Source organism: Sciurus carolinensis, chromosome 17 (assembly GCF_902686445.1).
Source record: "Sciurus carolinensis chromosome 17, mSciCar1.2, whole genome shotgun sequence".
Lineage (NCBI taxonomy): Eukaryota > Metazoa > Chordata > Mammalia > Rodentia > Sciuridae > Sciurus > Sciurus carolinensis.
In genome coordinates this window covers 13513583-13534079 of record NC_062229.1, presented here as the reverse complement: position 1 = coordinate 13534079, position 20497 = coordinate 13513583, and the positions used below count along the sequence as shown (strand labels likewise).

Sequence of the window (20497 nt, the reverse complement as noted above, 5' to 3'; positions counted from 1 at the left end):
GCTAAGAGCCGTCGGGGCTCGCATGGGGACGGCTGCTCGGTGGTGTGCAGCGCACTGCTCGCCAGGCCCGAGGTGTCTGCGGACGCGGCGGCGGCGCCGCCTCCGCACCGGCGCGGCACCCCGCCTCGGTGACCCTCCCCCGCCCCCCCGCGGGACGGCCCGGGGCGGTCGGCGTCCCAGCGCGTCCGCAACGCCAGGGCGGGTTCAAAGCCTGCCTCCCTCTGCAGCGGCCCGGCGGACTCCCCGGCCCCCTCCCGCGCGGGTCTCGGGGGCGCCCGGGACTCCGCTTTTCGCGGCTCTGGGCAGCCCCGCCTCCCGCGCTGGCTCTGGCCCCGCCCACTCCCCCCCCAGCCCTGACGTCGAGCGGTGCGGGCTCCAGGTCCCAGATCGCCGTGAGCGCCCGGGGGAACGGGACTCGCCCCAGCCGGGTGACAACAACCCTGGGGAGGGTCGACAGATTCAGGGAGGTGAAGCTGGGGGAAGAAACAGAGACAGAAGAGACAGAGGTGGAGACAGAGGCACAGGAGGGAAACTGGAGAGACGCTGATCCCCACCCCTCCGGACCCCCCGCGGGGTTCCCAAAGGCCCTGGCTCCACCTCCTCTTCTTTCCCCGCCCCCATCTCTTCCCCAGGGCCAGCTGCTGGGCTTGTGTCCTGTCCCACAGTGCCTTCCTCAAGTCTATGTCCTAAACAAGTAAATGTAGAATAGGGAGCAATGAAGGAGGCAGAGAACCGGGAGAAGTCCTAGCACCAGCGCGTGCCCACCTCCAGACTGTCAACGTCCGTGTCTGGGGGAAACACTGAGAAGTCAGACCGGATGTGGCCTACAAGCCTGTCACCCCCGGCTTCCTGCCCCGCAGCCCACCCCAGGTCTGGCTAGGCAGGGAACTTCCATTTGCCCTCAGTGCTCTGTGCACGCAGTAACATCCCTGAGCCTCACAGCGAGTTAACCCCCAGAGGGCACCGCTGGACTCATTTCATAGGCCATCGACTGAGGCTAACAGAAGTGAACGCATGTCCCAGGTCACCTTGGATGGCAGGTCGGCCTCAGTCACCCAAAGCGTAACCGCAGCTTCAGGTTTGTACAGGAAGTGGGAGGAATGTAGCGTTTATTGAGCGCCTACTGCATGCCCTATCAGATGTCTCCACGGCAACCCTGGCGGGCAAGGATGATTTTAATCTCTGCCTTGTGACGGAAGAAGAAAAATAAGACTGGTGAGAGCAAGTCACAGATCCCAGACCCAAGCGCGCGCCAGCTGGCCAGAGGGGCTTCGAACTCACGACCATCAGCGCGCACTTACCCGGCCCACGGCTGACGGCCAAAATCCTGGAAGCTTCGGAGAAGCCGAAGGCGCCTGCGGAAAGTTGGGGACTGGCTAGCGAAGAAAACTGGCGAGGAGGGCGGAGAGCGCGGGCGGCGGGGCGCGCGCGGGGCCGGGGGCTCTGGCAGGAACGCCTCGTCCTCGGCTGCCGCCGCCGGGAAGGCGGCCAGCTGCAGCTCGGGGATGCGGCCCAGGCCACGCGGCCGCGCCATGGCCGCAGGGGCGCGGGGCGGGCCCGCCTCGGCGGGCGCTGGGGAGCTGCGCCGCCCGCCCGGCGCGCGGCCCTAGCAGGCCGGCCGCCCAGCCCTGGGGCCCGCGGGCCCCACCCCGCCCCGCGGCCGCCTCGGCCCTTCCGGCTTCCAGCTGGGGCCGCCCCCCGGGGCGGGGCCCCACACCAGTGCGGAGGGGACTCCCCCCGCAGACCCCAGGGCCTCCCAGCAGTCCTTCCGACGTCCCCAAATTGCCAGAAGCGTTTCCACAAACCCCAGCGGCACCCCTTAAATCTCGAGGTGTGCCCACAAACCTCCCATGGTGTTGACAGGCCCCACAGACCTCAAGGGAGGCCTGACAGTCCCTCAGATGTCTTCACAATCCCTGGAGAGCCCCAACTGTCCCTGAGGTCCCCACACAACCAGGAGTACTCCCCAAATCCCTGGGTTCCCCCAACAAAACCCAGAGGTGTTCTAAGAGGCCCCATAGACCCTGATGCTCTTTTAAGGTTTCCCAGCTGTCCTATATTCCTAGCAGTATCCTCATAGTTTCTGGGACATCCCAAGAATTCCAGGATGCACCCACAAACCCCAGTGGTGCTCTGAGAGCCCACAAGAGCACCCTTCAGATCCCAAGAGCACCAGCACAATTCCTAGGATGTCCCAAACTTCCCTAGAACACCACCATTATCCCTCAGTCATGCAGAATTGCCCCCCAGAGCACCGTAGCAGCCCACACAGGCACAGAGCCATTTCCACAGACCACATGTGAACCCCCCAAATCCTAGATTCCTTCACAGACCCAAGAGTGCTTCCATAGTTCCTCAATCCCTGAATGGCTCCACCTCATCCCCCAAATCCTCAAGTGCTGAGGCCCCAACACACCCTCAAGGGTGTCTTCCTACTCAGGGCACGTCTCATTGCCATGAAGATGCCACCAAAATCCTGGGGTGCCCCTTAGAGCTCAGAGGCACACCTAAATTCCTCTGTATCTCTGGGAACAGGCCAGAATCTAAGATGTACCCCAAATCCTTGGGGACATCCTAAAATGCTACCCACAGCTCATGAGATGTGCCTTATACCTCTTAAGATATGACCAAAAGACAGTAGAATAGATTGGACTTAACTTTTCTATGTTCAAATATGAATACATGACTGATATAACTCCACAACACGTACAGTCACAAGAATGGGAACTTCATATATGTATGATATGTCAAAATACACTCTGCTATCATATATAACTAAAAATAACAATTAAAAAATAGAAAAGATATGCATAGGGCTGGGGTTGTGGCTCAGTGGTACAGCACTTGCCTAACATGTGTGAGGCACTGAGTTCGATCTCAGCACCACATATAAAGAAAGAAAGAAAATAAAGGTCCATCAACAACTAAAAAATATATATATATATATATATATATATATATATATATATTTAAAAATATATATGCCTAGAAGCCTCTAGCATGCCCATAGCCTCTAGGGTGGAACCCTAAGGCACTGCCCAATCCTTAGAATTCATGAGGCACCTTTTAGAAATGAGCCCCCACAGCTCAAGGTAGCCCCAAGAACCCACCTTCCTTCAGCAGCAGGCACAATAGCACTCTTAGATGGGGACTTTCTGGGTTGGGCCCGATAATGGTTCTCCATGCCCAACACTGTGACTCTGTGGGCACATTTGTCCCCTTTTCACAGATGATGAAAACAGACTCACAGAGGAGAAAACTTTGAACAGTCAGTTGGTTATGATTCCTCAGTGTCCCCCAATCTGTGGTTCTTTGGGGCCAAGGATGGGGGAGAAGCTTGCTTTAAATTTAAAAAGGGGACCAGTCTACCAGTCTATTTCAGGGTCCCAACTCTGTGAAGTATTTTTCCTCCCTAGCTATTGGCTGCAATGCCATGAGGCCCAGTCAGGTGGCCTGGATTTGAGTCTGGTCTTTGGCACTTCTTGGTCATTCGATCTTGGGCAAATCCCTTCATTTCACTGAGCCTCAGTTTTCCCAGGTGTAAAAATGGATGTAATAAGAATACCCAGCTCATGAATGCACATGCAAAAGGCTCAGAAGAGTAGATGTGGCCGGGTACAGTGGCACACACCTGTAATCCCAGTGACTTGGGAGGTTGAGGCAGGAGGATCACAAGTTCAAAGCCAACCTCAGCAATTTAGTGAGGCCCTCAGCAACTTAGTGAGGCCCTTTCTCAGACTAAAAAATAAAAAGGCCTGGGGATGTGGCTCAGTGGTAAAGCGCCCCTGGGCTCAATCCTCAGTGTAAAAAAAAAAAAAGATGTGCACTAAACATTTGCTACAGTTATCATCATTATTTAACAAAGCATTGAGGACTTTATAGTGTGCAAGCCAGTGTACTAGCTAGAGGACAGATGATGAATATCCTGGGATGGCAGGATAGCAGCTAACCCTTTAGAATGCTTCCTATGCATTCAGTACCTCCAGGAAAGATCTCATTTAATCCTCATAAAACTCCCAGGAAGTGCTACTATTATTGTTCCCATTTTACAGATAGGAAATCTGAGTCTTGGAGAGAAATGGCCTGTTCAAGGTTGTTTCAAGGTCACATAGTTGGTGAGTGACTGAGTCAGGCTCTAATCCAGTCTTTGCCACCTTCTATTTTATTACTGTCCCCCTATGGGACAGCCTGAGTAGACTTTTTTTTTATCCTAATTGCCTTCCCCATGAAATGTTAATGCCCATTTAAGCACAGTGTGTACAGTCCTCTGTAGCTTCAGGTTTTGCATTCTCAGATTCAACCGACCGCAGATCGAAAGTGTCTGTCCTGAACATGTACAGACTTTTTTCCTTGTCCTTACTCCCTATACAATATAGTATGACAACTGTGTACAGTGCATTTACCTTGTACTAAGTGTTATAAGTCACCTAGAGATGACTTAAAGTTCACAGGGAAATGTGCGGAGGTTCTATGCAAATACTGTGCCATCTTACCTAAGGAAGTTGAGCATCTGCAGATTGGGGTGGGGTGGGGAGTCCTGGAATCAACCCCCAGCATGCATACCAAGGGACAGCTGCATATCTGTGCTCTCTACATACAACCGAAGTGGGGAGCTGGGATGTTACTCAGCAGTTGAGCACTTGCCTAGCATGCTCAGGGCCTGGGTTCAATCCCCAGCAACACACACACACACACACACACACACACACACACACATGATTTTTAAAATTACCCCATCCCCAGCAAGAACCGATTCTCATCTCCTTGTTAAGAATTCAAACTTTCTCACCCTTGGCACTGGGGATTGGGATTGGGTAATATTTTGCCCTGGGTGGGCTGTCCTGTACTGTTGAGCAGTTGAAGCAGTATCCCTGGCCTCTACCCACTAGATGTCAGTAGTACCCTTCACTTATGACAACTAAAATATTTCCAGCCATTGCCAGATCCTTGAGAGGCAAGAACAGCTCCCAAGTGAGGATTCTGGTCCTAGTCCTACTAAGGTCCCCGCTGCACTGCCCATCAGGACCGCACTTCTGGTACAAACAGGAAGCAAGGCTGTTCTTGTTCACTGGCTGGTAAGCTCTTGGGAACAGGTTTCTTCCTAGGTCAACTTCAAAGATAGAGAAACCACGATCCAGAGAGGGGAAGTGACTTGGCCAGGGTCATCCAGCCCAAAAAAGAGCAGAGCTGGATTATGAACCTAGTGTTTGGCTCCAGAGCTTGGGATTTTAGTCACTAGGCTACACAGGGTTTTTATAGATGAGTCTTCTTCCAGTCCAGTGACTTTTGTCCCTTCCTAGGAAGCTAGATATAAGCAGAGACCTGAAGCCCACACTGACCACAGTCTATGAGCCGCCCATCACTTTCCTTCCTCATTTCCTTCCACTCAACCCTCACTATGCCCCAGACATGCTTGTCTCCCAGCTCATCTTCCCACCACAGGACCTTTGCACTGGCGGTTCTCTCTAGCTGGCACCCTCTACCTTCAGATACCACATAGCATCCTTCTATTTATTTAGATATCTGCTCAAATGTCACCACCTTGGAGAGGCCCTGCTTGACCTCAGGATCCCTCTGTTCTTCACATTCCATGTGTCACCATCTATAATTATCAGATGGTTTTACTTGCTATTTCTGCTTCACCCACTAGTCTGAGAACTCCAGACAGTAAGACTGAGTCGATTGGATTCTGAGCTGTAGCTTCAAGGATGCATGTGCAGAATGAATGGTCCTGTTATGGACGAGGAAACTGAGGTTCTGGCAGACAAGGTTCACAAAGCAAGCAAAGGGCAAAGGCTGGCTCCAAACATATCAGGAGTAAAAACAGTGGGTTTAGATGCCTCTTAAAACTCTGTCCTCACCAGGCCAGCCTGTGGCTTCCTCAGCCCCAAAGCCCCAGTTTCCTGTAACCCAGGAGAGTTTGTAGTGAATCTGTTACCAGTGAAAGATGGCACTGACTTTGTGGTTTGAGGGACACAAGCTTTCTCTCTGCTGATGTCATTTGAGGAAATGCTTTCTCAAAACAGGTCCTGGTTGCCCAGCCTCTACGTCAGCTATTTCAGTGGTACCACAGCCCTGAGGTGGGAACTTCTTAGTTTTCAGTCCCGTTTATTGATGAGAAAAATGAGGCTTATGGAGGCACGGACTTTGGTCCCAGGTCAGCAAGTGAGGCTTCCGTTGGAATCTTACCCACTGCTCTGCAGTGGAGGAAACCTAGTTTTTAACCCTAACTTTGCCCTTCCTCGTTGTGTGACCTTGGACAAGTCATTTCTTCTCTGTTTTCTGGGTAGGAGTACACAGCCAAGGATGCTGCGCATTAAAACGCAGGGTGGTGTTGGGAGGCCTTGGAACTGGCGTGGGACACGAGCTCGCGGAACAGACCTGGCAACTCCACGTCCACAACTTTTCCGCCAAGTTCCTCTCCTGTCCACCAGGCGGCGTCTCCTCTCCACTTGGCTACCAGGTGGAGAATGGGGCAGCGGTCAGGTCCCACCCCGGGAAGGAGAGGATCCCACCCGCAGCCTGCGGTCGACCGGCCTGGCGCCCGCTCTGCAGAAAATTCAATAAGCATGAAATAATAATACGGGACTGCGTGGCAGTGGCGCAACGACTTGGGTCTGCTCCGGGACTAGCGTTTCTGAGACAGGTGAGGACCTGGAGCGCACAAGCAGGCTGTGCCTTTCCTGCCGTCCAGCAGAGGGCGCGCGGAGGGAGGGCGCGCCGAGAGACCGACTTCCCACCACCCATCCAGGCACGTGGGATGGCCAGGGACAAGGGGAGGCGAGGGCCCAGGTGGAGACAGACCGCTTGTCAGAGATAGACTTGAGCCTGGCTGCCTCCACCCGCTCCTGGGCCAGGAAGCGCTCTCCTGGATGGCGAGTTTGGGGGCCCAGGGAGAGGGGTAGGTCCATACTTTGGCCCCCAATTCAAGCAGTCCCTCTTCTTCCCTCCTTGTCCTCCTCTTCCTCCCGCTCCATCTGCCTCTTGACAGATCGCGGCGGTGCCATGACTCAGCCTTGCAGGGCGAGCCAGGAGCCGCGTCTCATGCATCCCCAGGTGGGGGGTGTGGATGACATCTCAGCTGGGGGACAGGGCCTCCTCTCTGGGGGTCCCCAGGATGCAAGTCTAGTGGGCGGGTTGAACCCTCTTTCTGGTGGTTGGATGAACTCCAAAGTGGGGAGCGCTGGAATCCCCTGAGTGTGCAGTGGTAGAACCCCCTTTCTGGCAAAATGCCCCATTTCAGGAAGGAGGTTCCCACTGGAGGCCTCTCTGTCCCCTTCCTCCTTTTGTGGGGGGAGGCGAAGAGGGTGCCCACAGCCAGTCCCTCCAAGCCAGCTGTAGACCAGCTCTGCCACTGGAGACTGCACAGGCCCACAGTGAAAAGGAAACGAGCCCATGCAGGGATGTGGTTCAAGTTCCTGTTTTTTTTCTTCCCACTCCAAAAAAGCAATGTCCACCACAGCCTCAGCTCCCTGAGCAATAACTAAGAATTGACTGTGTTGAATCCTTCACACACATCTTGAGCTCACAGAACTCTCAAACTGAGCCCCACAGGGCAGCGCCAGCAACAGCCCCACTATACAGGCAGGAAACAGGTTCAGAGAGGGCAAGACACTTATACAAAGACACACAGGCATCAGGCAGATCAGAACTGAAATCCTAGCTCTACCACTTTCTGGTATTATGAATTTGGGCAGGGGGAAGGAGAAGGAATTTTACCTCTCTGGCCTGTTTCCCTATCTGTCCAACAGGGATACCTCACACTGGGGCACTGGGGGTGAGGACATGTGTAAAAGTCTGTGGCATGAAGCCTAAAAGTGAGCCATTAGAAGATGGATACCCTGAAATAATGATAATTATTACCACTCAGCCACTGTCCCCTGAGAGCTAACACCCGGGAGAGACCAGGGTAGGGAAGTCCCTAGAGCCTTAAAAGGGAATGGGGCCTGGTTCCTAGCACCCCACCCCCTCCTTGGTCTCTCAGGACAGTGACTTGAGCCAGTTTGGCTCACTGCCCCTGGTCTTGGCATTTCCTGTTGATTTTAGCTTTGTTTTCCTTTAGTTTTTTCTCTAGTTCCCTGTGGGAAATATTAGACTGTGTGCACTGGGCCCATGACACTTGTTTCTTGGTGGGGACAGAGGTACTGAAGCTGGGGGTGTCCAGAATGGAGGTGGAGGTGGCTTGGGGAGGTGTGGTGGCTGGTGAAGGTCTCCAGAGAGCCCTTGGAAGAATAAGGTCACAGCCTGGAGACCTCATTGCAGAACTCCAGGGATGGAGGCCCAAATCTGACCATTTGAGTGATGTCCCAAGGAGAAAGGCTCCCATGGGTGGGGCCAAGTTGTCAGTCCCCATGTCACTGAAGCACATACAGGCAGAGTAGATGCAGTCACTAAGACTGCCACGTGGAGACAGGATACCACTTCTTGGGGTGTCCAGGGTAAACAGGAGCACAGCCAAAGTCAGAACACCAACTCTCAGACAAGTGCACCCAGCACAGATGAAGGCATGTCGCATTGTGTCACACATGGTCCCAGGGAGCACAGACAGTTTGTGTCAGCCACTGACACATTGTCCCCGAGAAGGTACACATTACAGTGCCACCATCATCAATCGTACATCTGTGGAACACTCTCTGTTCCTATGGCTCTGACCCTGGAACACAGACACCACCTCATATTCAGTGTCCTGGGAGCACACACAGCCACTCTGGCACAATCACCATGTCCCATGAGGAAACACAGTGACCCTGTCACAGCCACAGTGTCCCTGAAGCACACATAGTCATCATGTCACAATCACACTGTCCTGGAAGCATACACGGTCTTGCTGTCACAATCGCCACTGTTCCAGGAGCAGAAACAATCACCCTGCAACACTCGTATTCCTGGAGCACACAGTCATTGTCACCATCACTGTGTCCCCTGAGGACACAGTCATCCTGTGACAGTCACAACATCCCAGAAGCACACAGTCACACTGTCACAATCCCCATCCCAGAAGCTCACAGTTACCACGTTACAACTACGCTCTCCTACAAGTACAGTCACCATGTCAAAGTCAGAGGACCCCAGAATGGTACACACCACCAAGGCAGCGGGGGCAGCTGGTCATACACTGAAAGCCAGAGCAAAGTGAGTTCAGCCAGAGGATACCATGGGAACAGCCCAAGACACACACCCTCACTACACTTTCACCTTAAAGAGGGACTCCTTCTCCCTGCGCTGGGACTGTGTGCCCCTCTGCACTGTTCCTGCCACAGGGCAGCTCTGGAACCCTAAGACTCCTGCCCTGAGATGGGGGGCTCCAACTCAACACGAGGGCCCCAATACAGTGCTCCCCAAAAGGGCATCTCTGGATTCCTGACCCTAGCTGCTGTAAGGCAAGTCCACCAATGCCCCTCTTGCAGAGTCCTCCACCCCCCAAGAGGACCCGGAGTGTCCTTCAGCCTGCAGATGCCCCTACAGAGTGCTCCCTAGGATGCCCTAAACCGTGAGTCTAGTCCTTAGTATGGTGCTCCCAGGAATGTCGCTCCAAGTGGTACTCAGTCTAGCAGCTGGCCTGCACTATCACTGACCAAGAACACCGACCCCTGAAGCTGCAGACCCTTTCCCACCCCAGACTATAAATTACACATGCAGCATGGCGCCCCCTAAACCGACCCATGAGCCTTCAGTAGGAGCCCCTCTGTTGAGTGCACAAGTAGGGACCGGGTCCCAGACGCCCCCGCAGCTGAAGTCCCGGGTCTTGGCCCCCGCCACTCCACTGACCCCACCCGCATCACAGCGCCCCCTGCGGTCGGCGGGACGAGTTGCGTTCTCTCTGCGCGCCTATGCGCTCCGCGCGCGTTCTCAGCCCAGAGTCTTACCGCCTGCAGCTGCCTCCGCCCGCGCCGCCGCCGCTAGTGCCCGTGCCGTGGAAGGACGAGGGCCAGGACATGCGGGTCGTGCGCAGGCCGGGCCGGTCGCTGGTGTCCACGGCGTCGGCGCGCTCTATGGGCCGGTGTGGCGGCCGCTCCGGCTCCGCGCGCTCCGCGCTGTCTGAGTAGCCGCGCTGCTGGATACGGATGGGGGTCCGGGGCTGCCGCCACAGGTGCTGGGGGGGCGGCTTCAGGGTGGCCTGGCCCTCCCGGGGCCCGGGCAGAGACAGAGACAGGCTCCTCTCCGAGGGGGCGGCCGGGGGCTCCATAGCGCCGGCCCCCACCTGCACCCCGGGGGTCCTGGACCTTCCAAGCTGCGCCTAGCTCAGCTGCGCTCAAGCGGACGCGCCGGGAGCCCCGCGGGTGCGCCTGGCCTCAGTGGAGCCATGGCGCCCCGGGGAAGACCGGGGGGCGCTGCGGGCCGATCGCCCCCGGACCGGGCGCCGCGGCTTCCTGTCGGTTGCTGGAGCTCGGCTCCGAGCCCGGCTGCGCTCTCAGCGCTCGGCGCCCCGCTCCGCTCCAGCCCCGACTCCCCCGCCCCGTCCCGCCCCTCCCTGCCCCCCGCCCGCCGCGACTGTCAGCGCCGCCCCCCTCCTCCTCCTCGGTCCGGGCCAGTGGGGGGCAGCCACCCAAGGAGGGGGGCCCTCCCCGCCCACGCAGAGCCCCGCTCCCGGCGGGGAGGGGGCGCCGGAACTCGGTTCTCACCAGTGCGCCCTGCCTAGCCGCGGCGCGCACGGGCACCAAGGAGTTAAACGGTTAATCGGATCGGGAAGAAGACACCCGACTGGTTGCCCGAGTGTCAGTCAGTCCGTCCATCATGGAGGGGGCGGAGTCGGGAGCTGGCCTGTCCTCGCCTCTACCCCTAGCCTGGGAGAGCTTTTGGGGGGGTGGTCCTAGTGCCACCGGAGTGGTTCCTGGATCGGGCAATGGCGGTGTGCCGGGAATCCTGTCTGTGGGTCGGAGGAAGGTGATGATGCGTGCTCCGGGCGGGATGTGAGCGCACGTGGCCCCTTCCGAGTGTTGTCTGTGTTTTCGATGTCGGTTGAAAGTGTGTGTGTGCACGTGGTTGGCTGCTACTGTCTGCCTGTTTCTCTCTCTTTCGCTGTGTGTACATCTTGTGTATCTGTGGGTAAAGGATGTGTGCGTACGTGTGCTGTCTGTTTGCAGGATGGACGCCTCTACGGGGTCTTTTCCCGTGGTCCGGGGGCTGCGTATGTGTTCCCACGAGCATGGGTGTGTTTTATGGTCGGTGCGTGCTTGCCGAGTTGTGCACACAATTCTGCCCCCGTAGTCTGACTGTGGTGCCTGAGGGCGTATATGGGTGTTGTGTGCGTACGTGTGGTCGACCTGGGACCTCTTTGGGTTGTTTCTGGGGTGTGTCCCTTTAGTTCCCGTGTGGTTTCAGGAAGACATCCTGTGTGGATACCGCTGATGCCCGCCCACCACTCGGTGTCTCTTCTAAGGTGGTTCTGCTGGAGGTAAACTGAGGCAGATCCTCAGTAGCCGCAGGGAGCACCCCTGTGCCCTTTTCAGGCGAGTAAACAGCCGAGCCTCGTCCCCCCGGCCCCCGCGGGCAGAACCCCCCTTCCGGACCTAAATCGGGAGTCGCCGTGACTCACGCTCCCGCCTCCCCCAGCGCCGCGCCGAGCAAGCGAGCACAGAGCGAGAGGGATCCGAGCGCGCCCCCATCCCCCCGGGCCCCGACCGAGCCCCAGCGGTTGCTGGGTGGAGGGGGCTCCTGCGCCCCTGTGCCCTGCCCCCAAGGCGGATCCTCCCTCAAACCCAAAAAGGTTCCGGTGCTGGTCGCGAGAACCAGACCCTCGCCCCCGTGCGCCCCTTCTCCCGGGCTCCCCAGGGCAGGCAGCGCCGTCTGCAATCCCCTTCCCCTCCCCCCTCCAGAGCCGTTCTTATTTAAAAAAAAAAAAAAAAAAAAAAAAATCCTTCCCGTTTCCAACCTCCACAGCCACTTTTCTCCCCGCCAGAGGGGGCTCCGGTCGTAGGCGAACTCGGAGCAAGAACTGGCCCCCCATCAACAGCCGCAGGGTATCCCAGAAGCCAGAACTGTGTTCCCCACTTCTTTCAGGAACCTCCCACAAGGCTTCTAAGGGATTTGCAAGGGCTGTGGGTCCTTCTCAGATCATTAGAGGATCCTGAGCTGGGCCAAATTCTTGGGGGTAGGTGGGGGAAGTGGCCTTCACCAGGGCACCGAATGGAGGATGGGTACCGCGGAGGATGAGGGCCAGGTCACAACTGGGGTTGCAGAAGAAGGAGGACACAGAGCAGTGGGTCAGGGCTGGTATTTGGAGTTCTGATGAGCCCTGAGATGGATCAAGCTGGACCTGAACCAAACAGAGGCTGGAGGAATCGGGGAGGGTGAAGAATAAGAGTCACTTCCCACCCATCTGGAAATGAGCCCTGTCAAGACCTAAGCAGAGACCCTGAAGCCCTCCAACTTAGTAGATGGGGAGGAGGGTCCTGGGGCTGCAGAGAGCAGAGGTTATCAGGGAATGCGGAGGGAGGTAGGGGCAGGCCAGCAGCCAGGCCCAGCTTAGCTGTTTGGCTTTAAGACTCATCCTTGGTCCAAGGGGGTGGAGCATTGGGGTGCCCTGGGAGGATCTCAGTTGAGAAATAGGTAGAAAATACAATGTGATGCTAGAGCTCTCAGATATTACTCACATCTCCCCAGAAGAAAGAAAAATTCAAGTCCTAACCTCCTTCAAGATCCCCTTTTAAAGCATGGGAGATACAGAATCTTCCCGGTAGGGGAAATAGAGGCAAGTGCCTCACAAACTGGTCACAGACCTGTTCCCCAGCTTGTCGTGGCTCTGCATTTGGGGGCATCCCAGGGCACAGGAAAGCTGAAACCCATTTCCTCTGTCCTGCCTTTTGCTGATTCAGTCAGCTTGGAAAATGGAAAAAGGGGTTCCCAGCGGCTTGGAAAATGGAAAAAGGGGTTCCCAGCGGCTGTAAAGGTTGCCTGGACGCAGACTGTGGCAGCCTGACCCTCCTGAGTACAGAAGTTTCAGCTAGTTTTGTAAAGTACAGGGAGCCCAAAACTCTGGGAAGGACTGATGACTGGCCCTAGCCCAGGTGGCCTTGCTCCTCCACCCCACCTCCCAATCTGGTGCCCCTCCTGCCTACCTGTCAGCCTCTGCCCTGGTGATGGATATCCGTGGCGGGATCAGCAGCGGCAGCGTGGTGGGCCTTGATGGTAGTGGGACCCCAGGGTCGGAGGGCTCCGGCTGGGCCCAGCCCAGCCCAGGACCAGAAGAGAGGCGGCGGCGAGGACGACGCAGGTCAGCCCCTAACAAGTTGGTTCCGCCGGGCTCAGGGGTCTCGCGGGGCCTCTGTAGAGGGACACCAGTGGGATGGGGGCATGGCCTGGACTGCAAGATCTGAGACCCTCCCTCCAGGAACACTCCCACCTAGCCACCTGAGGGGTAGCTGATGAAGGTATAGGGTATAACCCCTGTGACCCCCGTGAGTCTGAGCCTCCCACCCCTTTAGTGGGTGCCTCTTTGAGCCGCAATGTCTTTGGGCCCCCTCTGGATTCCCAGCCCTGGACCCTGACATCTCTACCAGCTCTTTCTCATGTGAGACTCTTAGAACACATCATCCTTTTAGGGACACTTCCCACCCTCCACGTCTAAGAGGCCCCCTCTTGGCCTTATGTTAGCGTTCCTCTCGGCTCCCCCATATCTAAGACTCTCAAGATCCCAGCCCTGTACCCCTCCACCTTCTGGCCCAAATCCTCCCCCGATTTGAGAAGCTCCAAGAGAGACCTTGCCCTCTACCCCTGTGCTGAGAGTCTATTAATCTGGGCAGCAGGAAAAAAGTGGATTCAAAGGAGTAAACGGAGGCATAAGGGGATGCGACTCCAGACCAAGCCCAGGAAGCAGCCGTGGTCACCAGAGGGTGCGCATCTTCTCCACCCTGGCGTCTCCCTCCCACTCCCCTGTCAAGGCCTTAGCCTCAATGGCAGTTCAGGCCCCGCCTCTCGCACCTCGTCCCGGGTCCCGGCCACGGAAAGGACACTGCGACTCCTCTTCATCCCGCCAACCTAGCGTGTCGTGGGGGCTTCGGGAGACATGTGGGCCCAGATCAGGGCCACCTGCAGGACCAAGTGAAGGATCCGCCATTAGCTCCCGGGTGCTCCCCCTGCTGGCGGGGCCAGAAACCCGCCCCGCCCCTCCTCTAGAGCCTCTCCCGGGGTGTGACGTCAGTTAGCTGCTGACGCATAGCCACTCGGTGACGTCGCCGACTCGTTGTCAGGACGACAGCTGACGCACGGCAGGGCTCTGGACAGCGTCAATGCGCGGTTTGGCCACTGGGGGGCCCGGAGGCTCGCGGCCCAGCCGCCCCAGCCCCCACCCTCCTTCCCGCGGGGGCTTCCCCGCCCGGGGATCCCACGGAGAAGTCTGGGAGCTCCCAGAGCTGGCCGCGTGCAGCGCGTGGTCCGAGCCGGGGGCCGGAGGAAGCGTCTCCTCAGAGCTGTTGGGTTTTTATGCCTAAACCCGAAATAGCTCCGATGTGCGGGGGCCGGCCGCAGGGAGACGGCGGCTTTGGGCACAGATGGGGGACGCACAGGCAGAGGCGCGCGGAGACAGACAGGGACGTGTGGAAATAGAAACAGACAGACAGGGACACAGACGCAGCTCGCGATGATGGGTGCGCTTTGCTGCCGCCGATCCTTGTCTAAAGACCTGGGGGAGGGAGAGGCCGGCTCACTCTACCTTCACACCCAGACTCTGAAGACTTTTGCAGTGTGGCCATGGGTCACTGACAAACTCTGAGTCGCAGTTTCTCCTCTGTGAAAATGGGATTACAATGTCTATGGGGTCCACGTGAGAAGGAACTAAGAGTTGAGCCCGTGGGAGCTGTTTAGAACCCAAGTCAGATCGTGTCCTTCTTCTGCTGAGAACCCTAGATAGCTTGCATAGGCTTTGTTTTGTTTTTGCGGTTCAGAGAATTGAACCCAAGTGTGCTTTACCCCAGCTCTTTTTTATTTTATTTTGAGACAGAGTCTAACTAAGTTGCCCAGACACTGCCTGCCTCAACCTCCTGAGTAGCTGGGACCACTACTGCCCAGCTAAAAAAAAAATTTTTTTGCGGTGCTGGGGATTGAACCCAGGGCCTTGTGTTTGCAAGGTAAGCACTCTACCAACTGAGCTATCTCCCCAGCCCCCCAGCTAAAAATTGTTGCAGATTAGCTGGGTGCGATGGCACATGTCTGTACTCACCACTACTCAGGAGACTGAGGCAGGAGGATCACGGATTTGAGGCCAGGTTAGGAGACTTAGTGAGAACTTGTCTCAGAATAAAAGAAGAAAAGAAGTTGTCACAGACTCTAGTTACCCCACTTTGCTATAGAACCCCAGAACTAATTCTTCCTAACTGTACTTTTTTTTTTCTTGCCTTATTGCAATAGCTGTGACTTCAGTTTAATGTCAACTAGAAATGAATGTAAACATTATCTCACTGGATGGCAAAATAGTATCCATTAATCATGGCTCCCCAAGTATAATTTCAAAGAATTCTGAAGGGAGAAAGGGGACACAGAGAGGGTGCAGAGAGGCAGAGAATCAGTCTTGTATAAAATGCCCAGTTTCCAGAATTATGCTTACAGACTTGCAATCAAATCTGCCTCTGCCATTTCCTGGTTGTATAACCTTGGGAAAGTCACCAGCCTCTCTGGGCCCATTTCATCCTCTGTAAAACAGGGATACTATTTAGACCTAACTGCTGGGATCATTGTGAGGTACAGAGACCTCACCTCCTCCCATCCTTGCCCGTCCCCTCCAGCTTCCTTGATGTTCCTCACACTTAAAACATATTCAGATCTCAGGGCCTTTGCAAATGCCCGTTCTTCTACCCCGAAAACAGGTTTCAGATATCTTGTTCTCTTCCAACTCCCTTGATCCTCTTGATGCTGCTTTTGTTTCATCTGTTTACTTTAGATTTATAATATTCTAACAAGTCACATAATTCACTTATTAGATTATTAGTTATTGCTTCTTTTCTTTTTCATTTTTTTTTTCCAGTACCAAGGAGTAAACCTAGGGACTCATGCATGCTGGGCAAGTGTTCTACCACTGAGCTACATTTCTAGCCCCAGTTACTGGTATGCTTTGATGGGATAGGGATGTTGGACAGTTTTGTTCCCTGCTGGGACCCCAGAGCACCTAGTAGGGAACAGTACTGTGTACTATGAGTACACAATAGATCCTCAAACAATGTCTGTTGGATGAATTAATTTACTTGACTTCTTTACCTCTTTTGGGGGTCTCTCCTTCCCTGACACTGATGCCTTCCCTCACTCTATAACCTTCTGCCCCATTCTCAGCTTTATCCTTCCTCTCAACTTTTTTTTGGGGGGCAGGTACCAGGGATTGAACTCAGGGGTACTCGACCACTGAGCCACATCCCCAGCCCTATTTTGTATTTTATTTTAGAGGCAGGGTCTCACTGAGTTGCTTAGTGCCTTACTTTTGCTGAGGCTGATTTTGAACTTGTGATCCTCCTGCCTCAGCCTCCCAACTCACATGAATTACAGGCATGGGTCACCACACCCAGCCTTCCTCTTGACTTTTATTTTTTATTTTTATTTATTATTTTGGTATAAGGGATCAAACCCAGGGTTGTTTTAACCTGAGTTACATCCCCAGCCCTTTTTATTTTTATTTTTTGGTTTTTTTTTTTTTTTTTTTGGGTGCTGGGGATCGAACCCAGGGCCTTGTGCTTACAAGGCAAGCACTCTACCGACTGAGCTATCTCCCCAGCCCCCCTTTTTATTTTTTGAGACAGGGCCTCCCTAAGAGGCTTAGGGCCTTGCTGATTTTGAACTTGTGATCCTCCTGCCTCAGCCTCCCAAGTAGCAGGGATTATAGGTGTGCACCACCATGTCCAGCCCTCTCAACTTTTATCATCCCATATATATATTTATCTGTCCCCCACCCATCAGCTCTACAAGAGTAGGGGGTTTTCTACCTTGTTCTAGACTGTGTCCATGGACATACAAACTGTAAAGTCACACATGTCCCCATGCTTAGGTTCAGAGCACTGCAATTGTTGTCTTGCAACTCTTTTGCAAGACGATTTTGAACAGGGGCTCGTATTTGCATTTGTTCTGGGTCCTGTAAATCCTGTAGGGGATCCTGGCTATATCCCAAGTCCCTTGTACAGTCCATGGTAGGTATTCAAGGATTTATGGGATGAAGAAAAGAATGAAGGGATTGACATCAGTAAAGCCCCCTAGGCCAGGGGAACGGCAGAGACGCGCATCCTAACACTGTCCAGAAAAAAAGCAATTCTACAGAAATCAGCCTGCAGAAACCCACGGGAGGGAGGGAGAGACTCAGGAACTGGGTGGAGGGGTTCCTCTAAGCCTGCCCTCTCCTCTGGACAGCAGGATGGCTGGGGAGGGGGTCCAGATGGCAGAGCAGGCCTCTCTGGGCAGCTGGCACCAGGCTCAGGCTGAGTGAGGCTTCTTCCCCCACCCAACCAGCCCTTCAGTGTCGTCAGCCACCAGCTCAGCCAGTAGCCCTTGTTCACACTGTGGCATTTGCAACTACATGAGCTCCATGCCCAGATCTAAAGCAGGCCTGGGAAGCATTCCCCAGGGCTTCAGACATGGGTGCACACACATCAGTGCATGTGTAATTGGACAGGCAGGCTTTTCTATGAGTCTAAATGTTACATAGTTGAGATCAGATCATAGCTGGAGAAAATGACAGCAGCGCCACATCAGCATATGTGGGCATGTGCTTGGATGTGCCTCTGTGTGACTCTGCAACTGGATGCAGCTGGAAGCAGTATTCACAGTGGTTAAAAATGAAGGTTATACTGTAATCCCAGTGGCTCCTCAGGAAGCTGGGGCAGGAGGATCGTGAGTTCAAAGCTCATCTCGGCAACTCAGGGAGGCCCTAAGCAACTTAGCGAGACCCTGCCTCTAGATAAAATATAAAAAGGGCTGGGGATGTGGCTCAGTGGCTAAGTACCCCTGGATTCGATCTCCAGTACCAAAGTCAAGCATCTTGACATACACCTGTAATCCCCCTGGCTCCAGAGGCTGAGGCAGGAGGACATCAAGTTCAAGGCTGGCCTTGGCAATTTAGCAAGGCCCTAAGCAACTTAGCAAGACATTGTCTCAAAATTTTAAAAAATAAAAAGGGCTGAGATTATATCGCAGTGCTAAAGTGCCCTTCGGTAAAACAAATAAACAAACAAAAACCATGCAGGTTCTAAAGCTGGGTGCAGTGGTAGATGCCTAATATCCCAACGCCTGGGGAGACTAAGGCAAGAAGATTGCAATTTCTTGGCGAGCCTCGGCAACTCAGTAAGATCCTCTCTCAAAATAAAAATTTAAAAAGGTCTGGGGAGATAGGTTGGTGGTAAAACACCCCTGGCTTCAACCCCCAGTACCTAAGGAAAATAAAATGCTGCTTCTGCACTGAGGATGTAGCTCAGTGGTAGAGCCCTTGCCCAGCATATGGTTCCATCCCTGGCCCAGCTAAAAAAACAAAACAAAACAAAACAAACAAAAAAACCCACTTGAGTTCAAATCTCTGCTCTGCTACTCAATAGCCAAGGTTCCCAGGCTCTACAGACAGAGCTCAGCTTCATGTACTGTGATTACATTTGTCTGGATTTGAGTGTCTGTGTTTGAATAGAAATTCAGTTCCTCCAACAGGTCTTCCTGAACATCCAACCTGAAGCAGATCTGCCCATTTTTCCCTCCTGGCACCAGTCCTTTATTGTCATCAGAGTCTTAATCACAATTGAACCAGGGCCTAGCACTTGCTAAGCATAGGATTTACCACTGGGCTCCGCCCCTTAATCACAATTGTTTTTATATATTAATTTGTTTGCTTATTTTTTCTGTTTCCTCCTCTATCAGCTCCATGGGTAGTGTGTATGTGTGGGGGGAAAGTTGCTCACCACTGTCCTCAGCCCCTGCCTAGAGTAGTCACTGATGGATGCAGGACAGTGTCTGAATCTTATGTGGGGTGGGCACAGCATTAGGAGTGCCTTGAAGACCTTGTGCTCAATTCTGATCTCCACAGGGTTCATTCCTTTAGCTATTTGGGAACACTCCTTCAGCCTTCCTCTTGATGACATTTCAGGAATCACTCAACCCCTATGTAAAATGGGAGGGGGACTAGACTGATTTATGATAAGCCTCCTCTAGGATCTCAAATTCTCTGGATCTATTCTGAATCTAATCCCCTCTCTAGCTCGAACCGCATTTACTGAGCACCTACTACGTGCCCAGCACTGTTCTAGACTTGATCCTGCCTTCATGGAGCTCAAAGTGAAGGAAGAAAGCAAGATATGTATCAGAAATATTTCATTTTATCTTGAGTGCCCTCCCTCCAGTCACTCTGCCTGGCAACAGAATTTTAGTTTTCACAGCTGAAATCATCAGGGTTATTTTGTTTATACACTGATCTTGCTCCTTCCTCAGCCAGGAGCAGGGACCCTGCTGGTTTCATTGGTTGCTGCAGCCCTATGGTCTAACCACAGTGCCAGGCATACATAGGTATTTGGGAAACAGGCATGAAATGAGCCAAGAAATAAATGATGGAGCAAACACAGCTCACTCGGCATGCAGGACCTCGTGGAATCCTCAGAGTGTCATTATCCACTTAGCAGATGGGGAAATTGAGGCTCACGAAGGCAAAGCGGCTTGCGGGGTCCCATCGCAGCTACGTGATGTATGGCTGTGGGATGTACCAGTAGAAGCAAGGGTAGCCCCTAAAAGCATTCCCAATTCTCCCTAGCCGCTACCCACAAGAGCAAGAGACACAACAGGGATGCACTGCGGGGGGCGAGGTTTGCTGGGAATGGGAGAGAAGAATAGTGCAAAGTAACTCGGGGGTCTCTATTTCTCCGTCTTCCGGGGCTGGAGATGCAGTGCTGGCGGCAGATTAGGAAACGCTTGCTGGTGGTGTGGGAAGCTTCCGCTTTCCTGTCCCCAGTTACGGGAGCTGGGGCTCCTGGAATCCCATTTCTATGGGACCAAGCAGCTAGTCTACGAAGCTGGTTGGAGACCCCCCCACACACACACACCGCCAGCGCGCCTACCCGGGAATTCCCAGCATCCGGGGTCCTCCCCACACACCCTCATCCCAGCTGTGGGCCGAAGCCCTCAAAGATTGTACCGTGGGGGGTCCGGCTTTCCTGGGGAGCCAGGGAAGCCCCACCATCTAGATTCCCTCCCTCCTGTGCGCGGGCTCCCCTACCCACCGCAGCTCGCCACCCAAAGCTTACCTTGTAGGGGGTCTGGGGAGGGGATGCCCCGCCCTCTCCAGCTTTGGGGGGCGGGAGGGGACAGGGGTGTCCAGACCCTTTGTTTGCTGGTGTGTGAGTGTGTGTGAATGTGTGTGCGCGATTGTGAGACCCGCCGGGTGTAGGCTCGTGCGCGCGCGTGCCCGGGCCGTGACGGCCGCTGGGGCTGGACAGCCCCGGCTGCAGAGGGAGGGGAAAGAGAGGGGGACTCCCCCGCCCGCCCACTCGCGGGTTTGAATGGAGCGCGAGGGGGAGGGGCGGCAGTGGGAGGGCGCTTTTGTCCCGATGGCCCC

The 20497-nt window shown here is 54.6% G+C and overlaps 1 protein-coding gene across 1 annotated transcript in view; it reads right to left on the bottom strand.

Annotated features, from left to right (window-relative positions):
* Nucleotides 1–10407, bottom strand: part of Pde4a (phosphodiesterase 4A) — a 36147-nt gene extending 25740 nt beyond the window's left edge. The window contains 1 exon segment of the mRNA XM_047531503.1: nucleotides 9867–10407. Within this exon segment, the coding sequence (XP_047387459.1) occupies nucleotides 9867–10186 (320 nt within the window). The 5' untranslated portion in view covers nucleotides 10187–10407.
* Nucleotides 10408–20497: the final 10090 nt, after the last annotated feature.